This window comes from Misgurnus anguillicaudatus, unplaced genomic scaffold (genome assembly GCF_027580225.2).
Source record: "Misgurnus anguillicaudatus unplaced genomic scaffold, ASM2758022v2 HiC_scaffold_26, whole genome shotgun sequence".
Lineage (NCBI taxonomy): Eukaryota > Metazoa > Chordata > Actinopteri > Cypriniformes > Cobitidae > Misgurnus > Misgurnus anguillicaudatus.
In genome coordinates, this window is record NW_027395276.1 from 1,399,050 (window position 1) to 1,420,267 (window position 21,218).

The following is a 21,218-nucleotide window of genomic DNA, read 5'->3' on the forward strand; positions in this document are numbered from 1 at the left end:
ATTTTACTGTTATCTTGTGATAAAGACTTATTAATTCGTTATCTAATTAATTATTTCGTTATGTCAACATAACAAAGTTTGTTTTCTCGAGATAACGAATTAACTATTTAGTTATAACAAAAAAATTTATTCGTTATTTCGATAGAACAAAGCGACTTACAAAGATTAGGAAACAATAAAAGCGATATGTCAGTTTCCCGGACATTGCTTATCCCAGTCCCAGACTAAAATGCATATTTGAGCTGTCTTAATTTAAAAACATCTTGCATATATCCCTAACATATATCGGTGCCTTAAGATTTTTGTCTTAAGATGCACACCAGGGGCACGTTCAATCTCACACCGGTGCGCAACGTTTTGCTACGGTTTCCGGGTTGAACGACATGTTTCCTTGAAACGGTGTGCAACGGAATGCAACAGGTTTTAGAAGCGTTTTCTCTTGTTTGGTGGGTGTGTCAGAAATGTCGGCCCAATCAGCGGCAAGATGTATAAAACCACGCGATAGTAAAGAGACAGCTCGCTCAATGGGTTCAAGTTGGAATGTTATCTTTGATTCTGGACGGCAAGGTCAGTGACTGTAACATCGAGAGTATTTTACAGTATTTAACACACATTTATAACGATTTCATCAGGCTTCAGAAACATTTAAAAAAGAACACAAAGAATGGCCTCTCAGCTACCGTAGTTGCAACTCTTTCGTCATCACAACAGGGCGTTCAACGCATCACCGTTTCTGTTTAATAAACGTTGTGCAACGTTTTGTCGGGGCTGAACGCAGCCCAGTATCACGTTTTTTTTTTTTTTTGCAAGGAATGTTTGTAAAAACTACTTAAATATCCTAATATAACAAAGGCCTGGTCCTGGATTAATTTGAACCCTGTCCGGGAAAAGAGTAGAATATAATAATAATAATTATTATTATTTATAATAAAATATATTTTTCCTTTTTAAGAAAATGTTTATATTTTACGTTTATTTTTCAAACTTCCTTCTTATGTTTTCTATTATTTTATTTACCACGTCATGTTTATTTTATTTGTATTTCTCTTTAAAACCCTTTGTGCTACTACACTAAATATTAGTATTTGATTTCATCCGCTTCTCAACCAGTCATGGACGTCTAAACCAGGACGTCTCGTTACGTCATTAATATTCATGACTCAAGCCTTTGCCATACTAGGGTTCGTCCATTCGCATGCGGGATGCCCATTTTAAAACGTCAACTGGATGAAACGACAAAAAATGGATAAAATGACAGAGGCCGGAAGTGCGTGTTTGTTCGTCCTCGGTCTGTAGACAGCGACTCCTACCCGCGATACTTGGAACTGCATCTATAGGCAAAGATGTTATGCTTTTTGTGTGTAATGAAAATGCAATAATAAAAAAAAAACATACATATGTAATGAACATACATATGTAAACATACATACTCATTTAATGTTTTCTACATAAAATAATTTTTCAAAATGTAAAGAACATTCTTTGAAACAGGGTTCCCACACCTTGGTTAACTTCAAATTCAAAGACATTTCAAAATCCAATACCCTAATATTCAATGACTTAATGTGGGGACAAATTTCCAGTGAGAGCAAGGTTACATTGTGTTACCTTGTAAGATACATTGTTACAGCTTACATGTGTGAAAGGCATACCAAAAAGCATTTTGGTATGGATTAAAATTCATTACAGAACAGAAGATATAAGCAATCAAAACTAACAGTCTAGACTTTTTGTGCAATCATACACTAAAAAGGAAACAATATAGATTTTTCCAGAAAACTTTTTGCACAAAAAAGATTCACGCAATTTCAATGACCTGTATCTATGTATGTTTATTTTCAAAAACCTTCCATGGCCTTGAATAGTTTTTCCCAGATTCACAAACTTTCAAGAATTTCAAGGACACGTGGGAACCCTGTTGTTATAACCTTAACATATATATAAAATTGACTAATCAAAGATGTCAAATATCTAAATAAATGTTCAAATTATGAGACTTTAACCTGGATTTCACACACAGGGTCACATTGTCTTGAAGAAAGAGAACATTCTGACATTTTTTTTTTACTTTTTTTTAATATTCACGGGGAAGGGGGACATTGAGAGTAAGTCAACCATTTAATCACTTTTGGATATTTAATTCCACTTATACAGTCTTGTTCAAAATAATAGCAGTACAATGTGACTAACCAGAATAATCAAGGTTTTTAGTATATTTTTTATTGCTACGTGGCAAACAAGTTACCAGTAGGTTCAGTAGATTCTCAGAAAACAAATGAGACCCAGCATTCATGATATGCACGCTCTTAAGGCTGTGCAATTGGGCAATTAGTTGAATTAGTGGAAAGGGGTGTGTTCAAAAAAATAGCAGTGTGGCATTCAATCACTGAGGTCATCAATTTTGTGAAGAAACAGGTGTGAATCAGGTGGCCCCTATTTAAGGATGAAGCCAACACTTGTTGAACATGCATTTGAAAGCTGAGGAAAATGGGTCGTTCAAGACATTGTTCAGAAGAACAGCGTACTTTGATTAAAAAGTTGATTGGAGAGGGGAAAACCTATAAAGAGGTGCAAAAAATGAAAGGCTGTTCAGCTAAAATGATCTCCAATGCCTTAAAATGGAGAGCAAAACCAGAGAGACGTGGAAGAAAACGGAAGACAACCATCAAAATGGATAGAAGAATAACCAGAATGGCAAAGGCTCAGCCAATGATCACCTCCAGGATGATCAAAGACAGTCTGGAGTTACCTGTAAGTACTATGACAGTTAGAAGACGTCTGTGTGAAGCTAATCTATTTTCAAGAATCCCCCGCAAAGTCCCTCTGTTAAAAAAAAGGCATGTGCAGAAGAGGTTACAATTTGCCAAAGAACACATCAACTGGCCTAAAGAGAAATGGAGAAACATTTTGTGGACTGATGAAAGTAAAATTGTTCTTTTTGGGTCCAAGGGCCACAGGCAGTTTGTGAGACGACCCCCAAACTCTGAATTCAAGCCACAGTACACAGTGAAGACCGTGAAGCATGGAGGTGCAAGCATCATGATATGGGCATGTTTCTCCTACTATGGTGTTGGGCCTATTTATCGCATACCAGGGATCATGGATCAGTTTGCATATGTTAAAATACTTGAAGAGGTCATGTTGCCCTATGCTGAAGAGGACATGCCCTTGAAATGGTTGTTTTAACAAGACAATGACCCAAAACACACTAGTAGAGTGGCCAGCCCAATCTCCAGACCTTAATCCAATTGAGAACTTGTGGGGTGATATCAAAAATGCTGTTTCTGAAGCAAAACCAAGAAATTTGAATGAATTGTGGAATGTTGTTAAAGAATCATGGACTGGAATAACAACTGAGAGGTGCCACAAGTTGGTTGACTCCATGCCACACAGATGTCAAGCAGTTTTAAAAAACTGTGGTCATACAACTAAATTTTAGTTTAGTGATTCACAGGATTGCTAAATCCCAGAAAAGAAATTTTTGTACAAAATAGTTTTGAGTTTGTTCAGTCAAAGGTAGACACTGCTATTTTTTTGAACACACCCCTTTCAACTAATTGCCCAATTGCACAGCCTTAAGAGCGTGCATATCATGAATGCTAGGTCTTGTTTGTTTTCTGAGAATCTACTGAACCTACTGGTAACTTGTTTGCCACGTAGCAATAAAAAATATACTAAAAACCTTGATTATTCTGGTTAGTCACATTGTACTGCTATTATTTTGAACAAGACTGTATATGCATACGTGTTAAAAATATATTTTATTACAAATATTTTGTATAGCGTCTTAACCCTCATAAGCCCCTATTTTCCTGTATACGTTAGATTTCCCTGGGGGTAAAAATGACCCCAGAAATTAAAAGGGTGATTACAAAAAATATATACATTTTTAATGATACAAATAATATACTTTTTTGTTTACTTCCCATATATACATTAATGCTGTGTTTTGGGAGATATGAAGTACTTTTGTACCTGTTTGCCACTCAATTCCTCAACTACACCATTAGCTTGCCTGTAAATTATCAAATTTTTGTGAAAAATTCAAAACAATTATTATCTCAATTTGATTTAAATTGTTTTTAGATATTGATCAAGATGTTATGTGTTGAATTCGACCATTTGGTGTTTAGAAAAAACAAACAGTTTTATGGTTACAGTTTAGGAAATAAATCATTTTGACCAGCAGATGCCCATAGAGACCCATTTATTTCACTGGATGTTGCCAACTGCTCAATATCATTACTTTATTGATACATTTTCTGAATTTATGTTAATATAAACATTAGAAATGACATTAAAATTAAAAATTATTTCAAATAGTATACATTTTTTGTAGTTTTTGATGCATTTTTAAATGTCTGTTTTTACAAAATGCCACAGAAATTTGACTAAATGTAAGGGTGTTTTGTCTGTCTGTGTGCGTGTGTGCGCATGTGTGTGTTTGTGACTTTGTCTTTTTTTTGTGTGTCTGTGTCTTTATGTGTGTGCAAGTTTTACTGTGTCTTTGTGCGTGTCTATGTTTGTGTGTGTGTGGGCACGCACACACCTGTGTGAGTATTTTACATCTTTGTTTTGCATTTGTGGCTGTTTTTTTGCCAAATTCTGTAAAAAATACTCTCTGTGGCAGTCTTACCTTTGTGTGTGTCTGTTTGTGTGTGATTGAGCATGTCTTTTCTATATTGCATTTGTGCTCTAGTTTCTCCTACACTCAAAAAAAAAGAACTTTCGCCTTTGTCAGTTTTAGTTAATATTTTTATATTAAAAATTAATTTAACAACGTGAACTTAATTTAATTGAGTTTATTCAACAAAAAGGTGTGTCTTGTCAGCTTTACTTAAAAATTATTTGTTCAGCCAACATAACATTGTTGTGTAAAATTAACAGATTAATAAAACCAATACAGACTGGCATCTCATTGGCTAATGATGTTGCAGTGTATTATGGGTAATTGTTGTTGTTCTGGCACCCTCTTGCAGAAGTGTAGCAAGATTATATTGGTACCTGTGGCCAACTATGAGTGAATTAACTTGTTCTGATATATTATTAGAACAAAAGCAAACAAATGAATGGTTTGAAATGTAACATTACATTTCAAATATATTTGTTATGTACTTGATAAGTTATAATTAAGAGGCTTATATGATTAGTTGTATTAAGCAGCTGCATTATGATTGATTGATTGATTCAGTGTTAAGGAGTTATTAGATAAAAGGGGTGGAGTTTATAAAATGGCATTATTCAAATTTTTGTCATTATTAATTATTTTTTTATGTACAATCTCACGAATCAACTGTTGTTTGTTAAGTTTTAATCTTCTTTTGTTAAATGAACTTAATTATTGTTCGTTGAGTTTACTTAACAAATTATGTGGAACCGGTTGACAAAATATTTTTAAGTAAATCCAACATTTCATTTTTTTGAGTGTAGGGGGTTTTTCATCCCCTGGAGAGTCCGCCACCTTTGGCTTAACTTACTACTTTACTGTATACGTTACATTATTACTACGCTCGCTTTTCTATGCTTTTTCTACATCTATTAATGTACAGCTGCTTTGAAAAAATTAACAATTGTGAAAAGCGCTACATAAATAAAATTGAATTGAATAGTACCAGGCCTTCCTTTCTGTGTCAAAATTTTCAGATTTATTCTGGATGCATTGATTTTATTTGATGAATAACAAGACAACTTTTTTTTTTGCATTTCCCATTCATTTCAATTGGGGTCATTTTTACCCGCAAAGGGCCTCTTTTGGTGAATTTTTTTTTTCACCTCTTTAGAACGTCCGAATCAAGCCCAGATTTTTTATATGAATCTTGACAGATAATCTGGAAAAGTCACAAAATCTTATTCCACTGAGATGAAGGGAACCATGTTTTTTTAACTAAATAAAAGTGGCTTAGGGTAAGATTGACTCCAAGGGAATTATTAGGGTTAAAACTGCACTTAGAATCAATATAAGTTTGAACGCTAATTACAATACACGATTCACAAATTAAATGTCAAATTCCCTGACTTTCACTGACTAAAAAGCTGAATTTCCATAACCTGTCCGGGATGCCTTGAGCCTGGATAATGTAGTGTACACCTTAGGCCGGTTTCCTGGACAGGGATTAGACTAGTCCTTTGTTTTGCCTCAAAATGCACACAAGTAATGTTTTTAGTAAGGCATGTTTGTTAAAACTAGTAAATTTCCTAATTAAAATGAGGCCTAGTCCTGGTTTAAGATAATCCCTGTCTGGGAAACCACCCACTTGAGTTTAAAAATTGTAGCTTAAATGCCCAAAATGAATAAACAGTGCCAATAAACGGCTGTTTCAATTGTAGTGAGCAGAGGCTTGGACCCAGAAATGGTATTCCTTACGTCACAACTTCAAGTTAAAAAGCAAATTACTTTTTGATAAATGAAAAATAAAATTTAAAGCAGCAAACAATAATCTCTCACATTACACGACTTTGACAAAAATATACAATTCTGTGACTTTCAATGTCTGGAAAAGACCCAAATTCCATGATATTCCAGAAATTCCATAACCTGTGGGACCCTGAAGAATGTGAATTATCGAAATTAATGTTCAGATTATTAAACTTTAGCCTGAATTGCACACACACTTAAATATGCATACGTGTGACATTTTTATTACAAACTTTGTATAGCATCTTCAAAAGCTCATATTTTTTGCTGAATTTCAAGAAGTTAAATCATTCACATTTATCACTTTGACTTATGCTATTCATATTTCATATTTTTTTTAAGTTACTGCTTAATGAATATTAAACATTTATTAAAGGTAAGCCAATTTGTCATGAATATAAATGAATTGCATCCCAACCAAAACTGCACTTGCACAGCAAACAAAACACTCGGATTCATAGAAAAAATGAATTCTGTAAAACTCTATGTAGCGTTTAAAGCAAATACTTTATGAGACTTCATGTTTTTCTAAAGGCTGAATACATTTTGCAAACACTGTGCCCCCCTTCTGGACAAAAACCTGAACATGGCAAAGAAAACAAGACCCGAGACTGTCAGCAAGTATAGGAACAAATTTATTTCAATTTAAAACAGATACTTTATCATTTGTGTTTCTTAGAAGGCGGTTATGAAAATCATTTCCATGTTTGTATGAGGTTCAGGCAACAGTGGTTGAAATGAAACGAATACAAATAAAAACAACAAAAACATGGCGAGAATGCTGTAAATAAATGTCCTCATCCGGAGGATCTCAATGTAATCGTCTGAACCTAAACTCCCACCTGGACAAAAAGAGCACATGCTTTAATAATTACATTTCCTTAAAAAAAAAGAGAGAAAACAGCAGTTTATCTTCTAACTTAAATACAAAGTAAAACTGTTCACTCTTATATTTAGTGTTTTATTCATTTAATACGGGGACCGTGTCTATTTTCCGATCCCGCATGTGATTTGGACGACAATTGGCACTTGGCATGAGTCCATCTCAGAGAAAGCGGATTGGCACGCACAATATCATACAACATTTACATCTGGCATAATTACAAAATAAAAGGGTCAAAAGAGAGGAGAAAACATCCCAAATGTGGTAAAGAAGTGGTCCTAACGCTTTTCAATGTATCATAATAAAAACAGGATTAAAAGCAAAGGCTTTCATTTGGGTCAGAATCTCAACCATTCGCCACCACCATCAGCTCCATACCAGCACGCATGCATAACAACTGATGTCGGCTGGCATTGTTGGAGCCTGTCTTGTCTATGCTGTGCTTGTGTTTCTATCCGTCATCCTAACCAGCTAGTTGGTCAGCAGAAAGACCAATAAAGTTTCCTTACAACAGCCTGACCACCATCATTTTTAGTCACAGAAATGCAGAGAAATCCAAAGATCAGGCTTAAATATGTATACGTGTTTAGTGTAGGATACAACACAGAAGCATACGCTTGCTGTTGGCAAGATCCAATTAATCTGTTCTGTTAAAGGAAAACACCACAGTTTTTCAATATTTTACTATGTTCTTACCTCAACTTAGACAAATTTATACATACCTATTTTTTCTCAATGCATGCCCTTAATCTTTGTACAGCGCGTTGTGAATGTGTTAGCATTTAGCCTAGCCCCATTCATTCCTTAGGATCCAAACATGGATGAATTTAGAAGCCACCAAACACTTCCATGTTTTCCCTATTTAAAGACTGTTGAGTAGTTACACGAGTAACTACTAAGTTACGCTTAGTTTGCAGCACTTCGACCTCGGTCAGGAGTGACGATGATGCTGCTGCGCGCCGAGGTTGAAGTGCTAACTAAGTGCTCTTCCGCCATACAATATAGTTCTCATTATTAAAAATCGCCACGTTTTATTTTGTGCCACCATACTTACTCGTGTAAGAGTCTTTAAATAGAGAAAACATGGAAGTGTTTGGTGGCTTCTTAATTCATCCCTGTTTGGATCCTAAGGAATGAATGGGGCTAGGCTAAATGCTAACACATTCACGACGCGCTGTACAAAGATTATGTGCACGCATTGGAAAAAGATAGGGATGTATTAATTCATCTAAGTTGAGGGAAGAACATAGTAAAATGGTGGTGTTTTCCTTTAAGGTTGGCCAATCTACAGTGTCCTACAACCAAAACAAGTGTGCTTGTCATGTGACTACGATCCTGAAATGCCCCCCAAAACATTATGCTGTTCACAGAGGTAGAAGGAACAGCAATGCAAGATTTTTTTAAAACTGGCACGTTGAGGAAACACACTTCGTGTTGAAGACAGTGACCGGATATGTGTAGCTCAAACGGAAACGCATTTTCCCCATGGCACGAAAAAGCAAAAAAGTGCGTAAAAAAGTCAAACAAAGCCCCACTGAACAAGTGACGCATCATTTGATGGTTTTCAAAATCTCAGATACAATGAAGGAACCTTTAACAAGGTTTCATGTTATTACTGACTAAATACAAGAGCAAAGGGTCGTTTTGATCCACAATCTCAACAGTCGCAGTACACTAAGCTTCATTCAGAGACATACAGCATGTCAAATGAACAATACACAACCACAGCTAACACTATGGTGTCTAAGAGAAACATCTCCAATATCGTGTGTTTAAAGCTTATTTAGTGTTTAATGGGCACAAATGGATTTGTGTCACCAGTTAAATCCAAGTCGCTACGAAATTACAAATACTGTGACTGAAACACTGACTTACATGGGTTTAGCTTACAAAGAATACGTTAACAATCGGATAAAACTTGTGCTTCTTAAAATAAAAGAGGTTGATGACCGTGGCAATACTTGATGACTTAATACAGTGAAAGAAATTATAAATAAACGAGAATTTGGCATGGGTACAATTCTGGTTAAAATGATCACTTGCAAATTCTCGGACTTTAAACTTGAAGCTGTGATCAACTATTTTTGTCTGCCCGCTCTCTGGTTTTTGACAATTTATCTTAGCCCTTGATGAAAATGAATGAACCATCACCTGTATAAAATATTGACCGTGTATCTGTGCAACACATACACAATGAAGGAAGCAGGCCATGACTTTATAAGTAAACCAAAAAAAAAGTAGTCAATAATACTTGCAAACAGATCTCCAATCACAGATAAAAAGCGTCTATTTTCATATGGTACATTTCCTATGTTCCTTTATAGCACTGCACCTACACATCATTTGGAAATTTGATTAAAAAAAAACAAATCTTGGAAAGTGAAAAGTGTGGTTACAATATACTGCGTGGAAACTTAAAGGAATAGTCTACTCATTTTCAATATTAATATATGTTATTACCTTAACTAAGAATTGTTGATACATCCCTCTATCATCTGTGTGCGTGCACGTAAGCGCTGGAGCGCGCTGCGACGCTTCGATAGCATTTAGCTTAGCCCCATTCATTCAATGGTACCATTTAGAGATAAAGTTAGAAGTGACCAAACACATCAACGTTTTTCCTATTTAAGACGAGTAGTTATACGAGCAAGTTTGGTGGTACAAAATAAAACGTAGCGCTTTTCTAAGCGGATTTAAAAGAGGAACTATATTTTATGGCGTAATAACACTTTTGGGAGTACTTCGACTCGGCGCAGTAACATTATGAGAGTGAGAAGGGGAGCGGACTTTTCAGGCGAGTCGAAGTACTCCCAAAAGTGCTATTACGCCATAAAATATAGTTCCTCTTTTAAATCCGCTTAGAAAAGCGCTACGTTTTATTTTGTACCACTAAACTTGCTCGTATAACTACTCGTCTTAAATAGGAAAAACGTTGATGTGTTTGATCACTTCTAACTTTATCTCTAAATGGTACCATTGAATGAATGGGGCTAAGCTAAATGCTATCGAAGTGTCGCAGCGCTTACGTGCACGCACACAGATGATAGAGGGATGTATCAACAATTCTTAGTTAAGGTAATACAATAGTTTAATATTGAAAATAAATAGACTATTCCTTTAATGGCAACAATAATGGTAGGAGAAAAACGAATAAAAATAAGTGAATAATTGTATCAAACGGAAGTTTATACAGCAGTATCGACACTAGTCTCCTATTTCTGTCTCTAACTTGGGAGTGCTTTAAAAAAAAAAGAAAGAAAGAGGAAACAATTATCAACAACTGGTCCATAAATTATATAAATAAAATCTTATCTTTTGCTTAAACCTATTTTTTTTAATCTCATATAACATTCACACTGTAGAGGGTGCCGTTTCTCATCTGGGAAAAATTACAAAATATTTATTTTCCCATTTTCTCAAGACTATTGCTCGTAACCATACGTGTCGTTTTTTTGTCCTCCACACATTACTGCTATGTTACTGTATTCATAGTGAGAAATGAAAACCAGAAGAATCACAGTATCAATAATATCGTAATTCATCTGAAAACCAACAAACCGTACACAATTACCAAAGTGATTTTTTGCCAAAGATAGTGTACCACAGACGTTTGTACATAAGCAATAATGTGTATACGTATTTACAAATATAAATATACACTTCAGCGCATAAATGATAACCTGACCCCCCATTCCTCGCACAAAACCACTGGAACTCGGGTTGCCGTGTTTGAAATACTTCGACCAAAACTAACTGTGGTGTATTGTTTGCGTAAACGATGAATACTGTGCACTTGGGCGGCTGGACAATGCGAGTCTACAAGCCAGAATCGCTAAAGTATCCGAGCGAGACAAAATATGTACACTCTCAAAACAGCCAAACTATTAAATCACAACTGCTGTAGTAAAGTAAAACGTTTAACCGGGAAAGTTGGAAGATAAAATAAGATTCGCGCGGGAAGAAGCGATGCAATAATTTTAACATTAAAAGTGGAAATCTGCAGAACAAAACTTATCGTATGCGTATCTTTCGCACACATAAAAAAAGAAATTGAATCTTTAACTGTCTCTTATCCATCATTAATTCGACTGCTGTTATAATTTATTTTATATTTGAAGTAGCTATAGTTACTTATCATTAAAAAGGTTTTAAAATGATCATCTCAGCAATATACACAGATTTATTTAATTAGTTTCATCTCTCCTTCTCGTGCTTTGTATCGTTTTGCTTATATATGCATTCTTACACTATTTTCGTTCATTATCTTTTTTATCTTTTTGTTTTTTTGCATTTGCAATGCTCTCACATAAAGTTTACATTCATCGAAGACAAGCCTCATTGAGATATTCATCTCTGCGAGAGAAAAGTTCTCCACACCATCAGAGGAACCCCCTGGATCCCTGGTTTGGGAATCCGATTGGAATCTCCGGCACCACAGCACTAGTCCTTGTGTCCATGTACAAGTATGCAAATATGTCGTGATTTTTTTTGCAGGGCCGTGAAAACCACATTTTTCATTCATCCAGGCGAGAAACACTCGGAACAGATGACGTGATCGGAGCGAACGATGCAGAAGAGGAAGGAAAAAGTCACTTCCAGTTTTCAGGCCGGCTTATCGCGGATGGCTCCGTCCGCAAGCTCATCACAACTCCGCTAATCCAACGTTTGTTTGAAACGCATGAAAGTCGGTATCTAACGCCCTTTGTCAAATTTGATGGTCAAATTTGATAAAAGGGGAAGAGGCCTTTGACTCGAGCCGCTGGGAAGCGGACAGACTTTGCCAAAAAAAACAATGGGAAGCTGGAAAAGGAAAAAAAATCGAAGGTGTGTTGCAGATAGTGTGTATGATTTGTGTGTGCGTGTCATATGTGGACGTCAGTGTGCGCACGCTCTGCGGGTGCCTGTTCTGTGCTGACTGATGTGAGGGGCGTTGGAACCGCTGGACGTCTCACACCAGGTTGTACTCCTTCAGGTTCAGCTGCAGGATGGTGTCCTTCACCGCCGCGAACACAAAGCGGATGTTCTCCGTGTCTGTCGCGCAGGTGAAGTGCGAGTAGATGATCTTGTCGCTGTCGGGGTTCAGATCCACAAACATCTTCAAGATGAACTCCCGTGCGGCTTGGGCATCCCTTTGGGGCCCTGCGAAAAACACAAGTGTAGGTTAACCAAACACGCTTCAAAAATAGAGCTGCACAATATATCGTGTTACAGGGCTCCAGACTGCCACCAAAATTTGAGAGTGTGCCACTGAATTTTACCTCCAGTCGCACATGTCCGACCAGTAAATGTGACCTTTTTTGTGATGTGACACTGAATTTGAAACAGCACATTGTACTTTCTGCAGCTATCATCAAAGTATTTATTAGTAATAGAGTGTATTACTTAGTAGAAATGTGAATATTTGGTTAGCATGTTGATTTACGGTATGTGCCCCTAAATTTTCTGGTTGCGCCCCTAAAATTTTTCACTTTGGGGCCACTGTGCTCCTAGTAAAAAAAGTTAGTCTGGGGCCCTGGTGTTTGCTTCGACATCATGTGCGCAACTGCAATAGTCACATAGCAAGGCATTTTTTTTAGAAAGGCAAGCTATTTTTGATCCCATTGGCAGTGTTACTCTATACTAGTATATAGTTAACATAACCTAAAAACAAATTAGAATTATTTAACTGAATGTTGTTAAGTTCAAGTAAAGCAAAAACTTGTGTATAATAGGGCTAGGCTAAAAATCTAATTTTCGATTAATCGTTTTTTATAACGTGGTCGATTCAGAATCGATTTTCAAAGAGCAGAATCTTTTTTTCCACATTTTTTTCTGCAAACATTGAACGTAAGTTTAACGTTAATCAAATTACTTCTTCACTAGATGTCACCCTCTTTTTTGCCTTGCGCAACGTTAGCAAGGAGCCTGTCATTCTTTCATTCAGTGCTTAAAATGGTGGTTTCAGGTACTTCATCGACTTTGATGCCACCTTCACATAAAAAGTCAGAGGTATGGAAGCATTTTACATTTCGCAAGCAAGACGACAACGATAGTGTTGTGGCTTTTAATTTCTTTTTAATAATTACCCACTTGTAAACTTATGTTCACTGTTCTTTTTTATTAATATAGTATTTGAATTAAATCTATATTCATTGAGTTGAATCAAGGATAAAAATCGACCCGAGAACCGGAATCGAAAATTAAACCGAGAATCGAAATCGAAACGATTTGATAGCTTGTGAATCGAAATTGAATCGATCTGGAACATCTGAATCGATACCCAGCCCTAGTTTATAAGAATTTTTTTTACAGTGTAAAGGTCTTCATGGGTCATAAAAACCTGAGGTCCGCCCCGAGACAGAGCGGTTTCGGGTCTAAAAGTTTCACGTGTGCCTCGGACACAGGTCGCATATAATATTACCGGCATCGTGACCCGAGACAACCCGAAATACCTTGTGTGCATCGAGTCCATTTACAACCCTCCTCTGTTTGCCAAGAACGCTTGCGACATTGTGTGGCTGGTGATAGGTTGATTTTCATTGAGAAAGACCTGTCAATCAATTTTATTTGCACATTTAAGGTCATTTTCAGGGTAGAAATGAATAAACAATGCCAATGAACGGATGTTTAGGTTGTAGTTTCATTTGGAAGAGTAAGGTTACATTGTGTTACCTTTTAAGATACATTGTTACAGTTCCCTTTCGAAGGAATCGCTCTGCGTCACTGCGGTGACACTTTGGGGACACCTCCAGGGGCAGTGTTGGGGTAGTTACTCAAAAAATGTAATTAGTTACTAGTTACTAGTTACTTCTTAAAATTGTAATGAGATTACTTTACTAGTTACTGCATTTGAAAAGTAACTTCACTACTTATTACTTTACTTTCCTTTTTCTTAATTTACCACATAGATACATGGACATGGTTTAGGCGGGGTCGGCTGATGATGAGTGACTACTTTAAATGACCGGCCAGGGCTCTAGACTAACTTTTTGCACTGGTTGCACTGGTGCGCCTAACATTTTTTCTTAGGTGCACCAGCACAAAAGTTAGGTGCACCCTAATTTTTGACCCCATCGGATTTATAGTTCGCCCAAAAATTAAAATTCTTTATAATTTATTTGTAAATCAGATTTGTAACTCTCATGTTGTTACAAACCTGTATAAATGTCTTTGTTCTGGTGAACATGAATGAAAATATTTTGAGGAATGTTTGTAACCAAACCATTCATGAGCCCCATTCACTTCCATAGTATTATTTTTTACTATAGAAGTGAATGGGGCTCATGCTTGGTTTGGTTATTAACATTTCTCAAAATATGTTGCTTCGTGTTTATCAGAACAAAGATATTTATACAGGTTTGTAACAAAATGAGGGAGAGTTAATGATGACAGAATTTTTTATTTTTGGGTGAACTGTCCCTTTAACACCGCAAGTTTAGCGCCCATGGTGGTTTCATACAGAATATAAACATGTAGGCTATTTTATAATTTTCATGTTGTCATTCCATTTTCCTTATACGAGTCATGCACAGTCCTGTTTGATAACCCGCATCCGCGCGATTAAAATAACAGTTGACCCGTTATCCGACATCAGCATTAATTTATTTCATACCCGTTTTACATAAAGACTGCGACCGGCCGCACCGCAAATCGTGATGTAAGTAGAAACCTTTAAAGATCTTCATGCAGAACATTGACAGAAATAAGCACAGGACCATGCTTGTTCAAATATATTATCATTTAATGTGAAACTTTGTGAGGGTCGGCTGATTGACAGCTGAGCGGTCAGCAGTGTTTGAACACTCATAAGCGCTGCGCTTATATTTATTATTACCTTATAAATTGATGATATGATTGCAGTGATTCCAAAGGGATGTCCAAAAAAACTCAAGTAGAATGTTAAATGTTTAAAGTTTAATGTCTCTTTCTCGCTGCCCTGTGTAAACCCACGCGGGTGATGGCATGAAACGCGTGAGGAGCTTGCACTTTGCATTACCTTAAATTACCTTAAATTATGGTCATACAAACACTGTGCTTTTTTAAATAGGTAAAAATGTTTTTTGTGCTGCATCGGATTTGGAGCGCGTCACACAATAAATAAACTCATATAGGCTATAGGCTACTTTTGAATTCGTTTTGTGAATTTGCTAATTATTTAAGGGAAACACATTTCATGTAGGCTTATTTATTTTATTATTTTTTCACCAAAGAAAGACGTAATCATCACGTTCTATTCATTTTAATGCTTTTTGCGCATAAACCTTGGGGGAATTATTTATAAATGAATCAACAACGCAAATCAAGGAATGAACTTATTTCTCTATTTAAGACAGTCTGGCAGGGCGGTAACAGCGATACATCAAACACCGAAAAGTTTATAGGATTAGATTTGGAAGTAAGATTATGAAGAAAACAGCGGTCCTGACCCCTGGCTTTTTTCTATAAATTGAGCGCACGCGACATTGCTGTTCGGGTTACGTTCAAATAATTTCTTTAAAAGAATTATGCTCTGGCTCTGACTCGATTGAGGTTCATTACCTAATTCCGTCTTCGGGTTCGGACCTCTCGATCCCTGACCGGTAAGTTAAGCTGGGCTTGCAAATGCTCAGACGGGTTGCTCATCGCGTTGTCAGCAGTTGAAAGACACTTGTCGTGTGGGCATAGTGTGCATTTCACACGAATATTTTTGTCCTTTCGAGCAATACGCTGAAAGTAATGTGAATATCGCCCCAGTGGCTGAAACCCTCCGTCTTCATTTCCCGCTCCCCTTTGCACCAGCAGCTCCGTCAAATCAATCTCTATGGCAACGGCACACGTACAGGGACACGCATGCACGCACCACTTAAATACACCCAGGCAAACACTGCTTGGGTAACGCAGGAAAGCGCGTTCCTATAGTCTAGTAAAGTAGTGTAGTTACCAATATTATTAGTGTAATGCGTTACTTTACTTCGTTACCCAAAAAAGTAATGTAGTTACTGTAATCCGTTACTTTGTAACTCGTTACCCCCAACACTGTCCAGGGGTAAGAGTGTCTGAATGTGTATATCAAATTCAACCAATGGTGAGGCTTAACGGCAAAGACAGGGTGACGCAGGAGCCAGGAAGTATATCGCTATCTGAAATATTGCCAAAGACGGCGTTACAGGGATGCAGGAAGTATTGCAAGGGAGACACAGCGTCTCGTTCCCTTCTCAGGAACATTTTAATGCAAAAAAGCATTTTGGTATGAATCCACATTTGCATACAGAAGACCTAAGCATTTAAAGCGAACAGTTTAGCAAGTGTGATTAAAAAGTCTACAATTTTTAAGATATTATCCTACACTACACTGGGAATTATATGGATTTTTTTAATAGAAAACTTCTTCCATAAAATAGATTTAAGCACTTTCAATGACCTGTATCCATGTATGTATATTTTCAAAAACTTAACAAGCGGACTACATTTTACATCAAGTATTAATTATATAAAATAAAGAATTCCTGATATGGAAAGAACCTATATGGTGATATATGTGCATATATGAAACCTATATGCAGCTTATATGCACATATATGCTGCATATATACAGCATATATGCACATATATAATAATATATATGCGCATATATGAAACATATATGCAGCTAATATGCACATATATGCAGCACATATACAGCATATATGCACATATATAATAATATATATGCGCATATATGAAACCTATATGCAGCTAATATGCACATATATGCTGCACATATACAGCATATATGCCCATATATGATAATATATATGCTGCACAGGGTTTAAATTGGCCCGGGGCCGTCCGGGGCTAAGCTCCGGCACATAGGCTGAAGGTCTCGCTCTGCTCGTGCCAGTGTACCCGCTGCGCTTGTGCATGTGTACTCGCTGCGCTGGTGCGTGTGCACTGACGCGAAGGGAATAATGTGTTTCCATTCTTTATGGGGCATACTCACCAACGCAAGTTCAACGATTTGCGCGAATAGATTACATACAAAGTCAATGCAAAGACGCAATCAGACGCGTCCTCGCACGGGGCGATGCAAATGACGCGAATTGGGCGGCGCAATTGCCGCGGAAACACGCGCTTTTCCTTTTAAACGCGTCTTCGCGCAAGTTATGCAACTCGAGCGAAAAAACTCAGGAACTTCAAGAACGCGCTTTCACACAGGATCATTTCACATTGTAGAGACAAGAGAGAGAGAGAGAGAGAGAGAGAGAGAGCGCGAGAGAGAGAGAGAAAGAGAGAGAGAGAGGTAATAATGGTGCCCACGTTGAGGAAACTTAGTAGAAGACTAGAAACGTGTTAAGGACTAAAGTATGTATGTCACTCATCTAATTACAGTATGTTAACTGGATAACACTTCATATAACTCATTGTATAGTTTAATACATTTATGTATTTTGATTACACAAATCAAACCTTACGATTGTTTTAGCTGCTGACCAGCATAGGGAATCTCTATTGCTAATTTATTAGACATGTTGATGATACAGTACTGTGTGTTGTACCTTTTCTTGTTAATTTAATCTTTTTGGGTAGCCTATCTTATGCATATAGAATTATTCAAGGAGGTTGATTCCTTTTACTTCATTTAAAGTTTGATCAATTGTGCATAATGGCATGTGCAACAAATGGATATAGGGTGTCAAACTCATAGATTTGCATAATTTAAAATTCAGACACTCTTTATAAAATATTTGTGGTCAATCTCTGGCACAGATTTAAAGTTGAAACTTATCAAATCCTATCAGAGGTCCAGAATGTCATTAAAACACACCATTGATTTACCTTCTGATGGTATGAAAAGTATTCGTTAAGTTACAGTAATTTTTCTGACGCGTTTTTGAAAAGACGTCACTGATGGAGAGATAACAGAACGCGCATTATGTATATTTTCTTAATTTTGTGAAAAGCACAACATTCAGTTTTATAGACACACAAAAAAATAACACTTGAACGTTTTAAATGATGTATAAATCATATCTGTATGTCCAAAATCAGCAGAGTAATCCAAGTCTCTTTGCGCAGTGATTGAAAAATAAAGAGTTTGCGCCGCGACCGCAGGGAGGGTTAATATTCATAATGTTGGTTTTTAACAATGTGCTGCGCTGCCGCACGTCGAAAATAAACATAGCGATTAAGTGAAAGTAGCGCATTAAATTTGGGGTGGCACACGGGGTGGCCAGTGACGTGTCAAGGGTGTCCAGTGTCCCCCTGGACACCCCTCTGGCTCCGCCACTGATTAATTTGGCTTTGCTGTCATCAGTATTAAACATGTTACCCCTTAAAGTACCCTCCCCGCAGAGCCCCCCCCACATAACAAATCCCAATTTAACCCCTGATGCTGCATATATGCAAAATTGAGGTGCATATATGTGCCTATACAGGCCATATAGGTCTCCTGTATTGCTTCTTTATATCCACATATGAGCCCTATACATACAAGTTATGTCTCCTATAAAGCAGGATCTGGTCATTTTGTAGCTCATATCTCACTTTGGCAAATGTCATACATGCCCAGCTCATATTTTCTATTATCAAGGCAATAACTAAGAACTAACAAAAAAAGCAAGAACTTATGTATGTGCAAACACATGAAATTGGTGTCACATGTAATTGGCATTTTATGGAATTTAACTACACTCTATGAAAGGATGTGTTAATCCTATTTAACACACTATGTGTCATTTCATCTTGATTTTGAGTTTAAATAAAGAAAAGGGACAAGATCTGTTAAAACAACACAAAGTGTGTTGTCACAAAAATAACACAGAGTTGTGTTAAGTTAAGGACAACACATTAGATGTGTTATTTTAACACATTCGTTTTAAGAGTGTATGGCAATTACAGGGAGAAAAGTCATGATGTCTGCACGTTTCCTAAAACATTTACAAGGTCTATCTTTTGTATGAAGATAGTGGAAAAAAGAAGGACATGTATAACAAAATGGTTTACAATTTAACAGCTACTGTTGGTAGAGCGAGTTGTCTAATGATCGGAAGGTTGGGTGTTCGAATCCCAACAGTGGCGGGTGGGATTGCGTTTTGTTTTGTGATCGGAAGGTTGGAGGTTTGAATCCTGGCTCCTCCAGGTGCAGACTGTCATTGGTTGGACCTTTATTTATGTTTCATTTATTAGCAGCTACAGATTTTAATAATTTTACCAATATATAGGTTAACATATATGTGCATATATGTACATATAATATAGGAAAACGGCCAATTTTATTTATGTCACATATATTAAAAACCTATATCAAAACCTATATTGAAACATATATGTTTATATAGTTTTTTTCCATTCCCTGACTTGATATTCCATGATATTTCAGAAATTCCATAACCTGTGAAAAACCTCAAATTTTATTCTTTTTTGTCTGATTGGTGTTTGCAGGGCTGCAGACTGCCCACATGTCGATGCCATTTACTTTCAGGTCCAGATGGGTTAAAAAAAGGGACTCGAGTCTAATTTTCTCAGGCTTGTCTCGGGTCGGGTCTTTCTTAAAAAAATAAAAAAATAAATTATATATATATATATATATATATATATATATATATATATATATATATATTAGGGCTGTCAATAGATTAAAAAAAATAATCTAGATTAATCGCAGGATTTCATGAGTTAACTGCGATTAATCGCAAATTAATCGCACATTTTTATCCATTCTAAATTTACCCTAATTTAACACTTTTCAGGTTTTTAATATTCTAATCATATATACATATATAGATGCTTTATGCAAATGTATGTTAACAACAGCCTGTTTACATTTTTAACAGGATCACCAGCCATTGTTTTGTATACGAATTTTCCTTTAAGAAGATTTTTCTTTCTCCATTTTTGTTTGCTGCTGCATTATTTGTGACCTGTGCTGGCAAGTTAAGTCAGAATTAGCAAATTTAAAAAAAAAAATAGTTGTTCACATTTTGACATTCTCTATTAAAACATAGAATAATGCATGATTTGTTGAAATATAACAAAATATGACAGAACTACACGTGTTTGAAGTTGAAAGAGTCAAATTACCACAAAAATTACCACATCCATACATTATATTACCACATCAATACCTTAAAATCACTGGTAAAACTAATAGATTTAGCACACACAAAGCAAAAACATCATCATCAACTTTTTTCCTTTTGTTTGATTGACATTGTGACAGACTGCTTAAAATCTAAGTGATCTAATATAATGTTACACATCAGATAGTTTTACCCAACAGTTAACCAAACATTTACTTAAGACATAACAGATTATAGATCCTACCTGCGTGAATTCTTATAAAAACAGATATTTGTAAAACTGTAATTTTGTGTAGATGTCTATATATCCGGGTCGCGCACTCGCGCGTCTGTGTGCACGCGCTTCAGATGTCAGTCAGTCAGCGTGAGGGGATCGCTTTTGAGTCTTGTCGCTCTTAATAACTCTTTAACATTAATCAGGTACCGAACTTTAATGACTCTCTTAATGACTATTTTAAGATCAAGCAAGTCCTGCAGTCTATTTTATAAGTCATGCATAAAAGCGAAACCAAAATGAATTGAGACGCATTTTTGTAGAAGATTAAGCATAAGGAGGACGCAGGAGGACGGTAACGTTACACCTCTCAGACGTATAAATAAAGATCATATCAGATGTCCAACGAGCATTTAGAGCATTGGATTTGGTAGACGATTTGCTTAATGTTCTTATTTCTATGAAAACCTTTTACTCATTTAGAGAGAGTCACATTTGTCTGCGTCTCTGTTCATTCAACTATGGGCTGGACCAAGGGTCAAACAGAAATTGCGCGTTGCGTTAATCTCCGTTAATAAAATTAGTGGCGTTAAAATAATTTTGACAGCCCTAATATATATATATATATATAAAATTACCTCGGGTTCGGGTAAAAAGAGACTTGGGTCATTTCGGTTTGGGTACATTTCT

At 36.4% G+C, this 21,218-nt stretch overlaps 1 protein-coding gene across 1 annotated transcript in view; it reads right to left on the bottom strand.

Annotated features, from left to right (window-relative positions):
- Window positions 1-11,463: 11,463 nt before the first annotated feature.
- Window positions 11,464-21,218, bottom strand: part of LOC129443147 (guanine nucleotide-binding protein G(q) subunit alpha) — a 70,276-nt gene continuing 60,521 nt past the window's right edge. Inside the window, exon 7 of the mRNA XM_055203575.2 lies at window positions 11,464-12,437. Coding sequence (XP_055059550.1) covers window positions 12,247-12,437 — 191 coding nt within the window. The 3' untranslated portion in view covers window positions 11,464-12,246. The remainder of the gene's footprint in view (window positions 12,438-21,218) is intronic.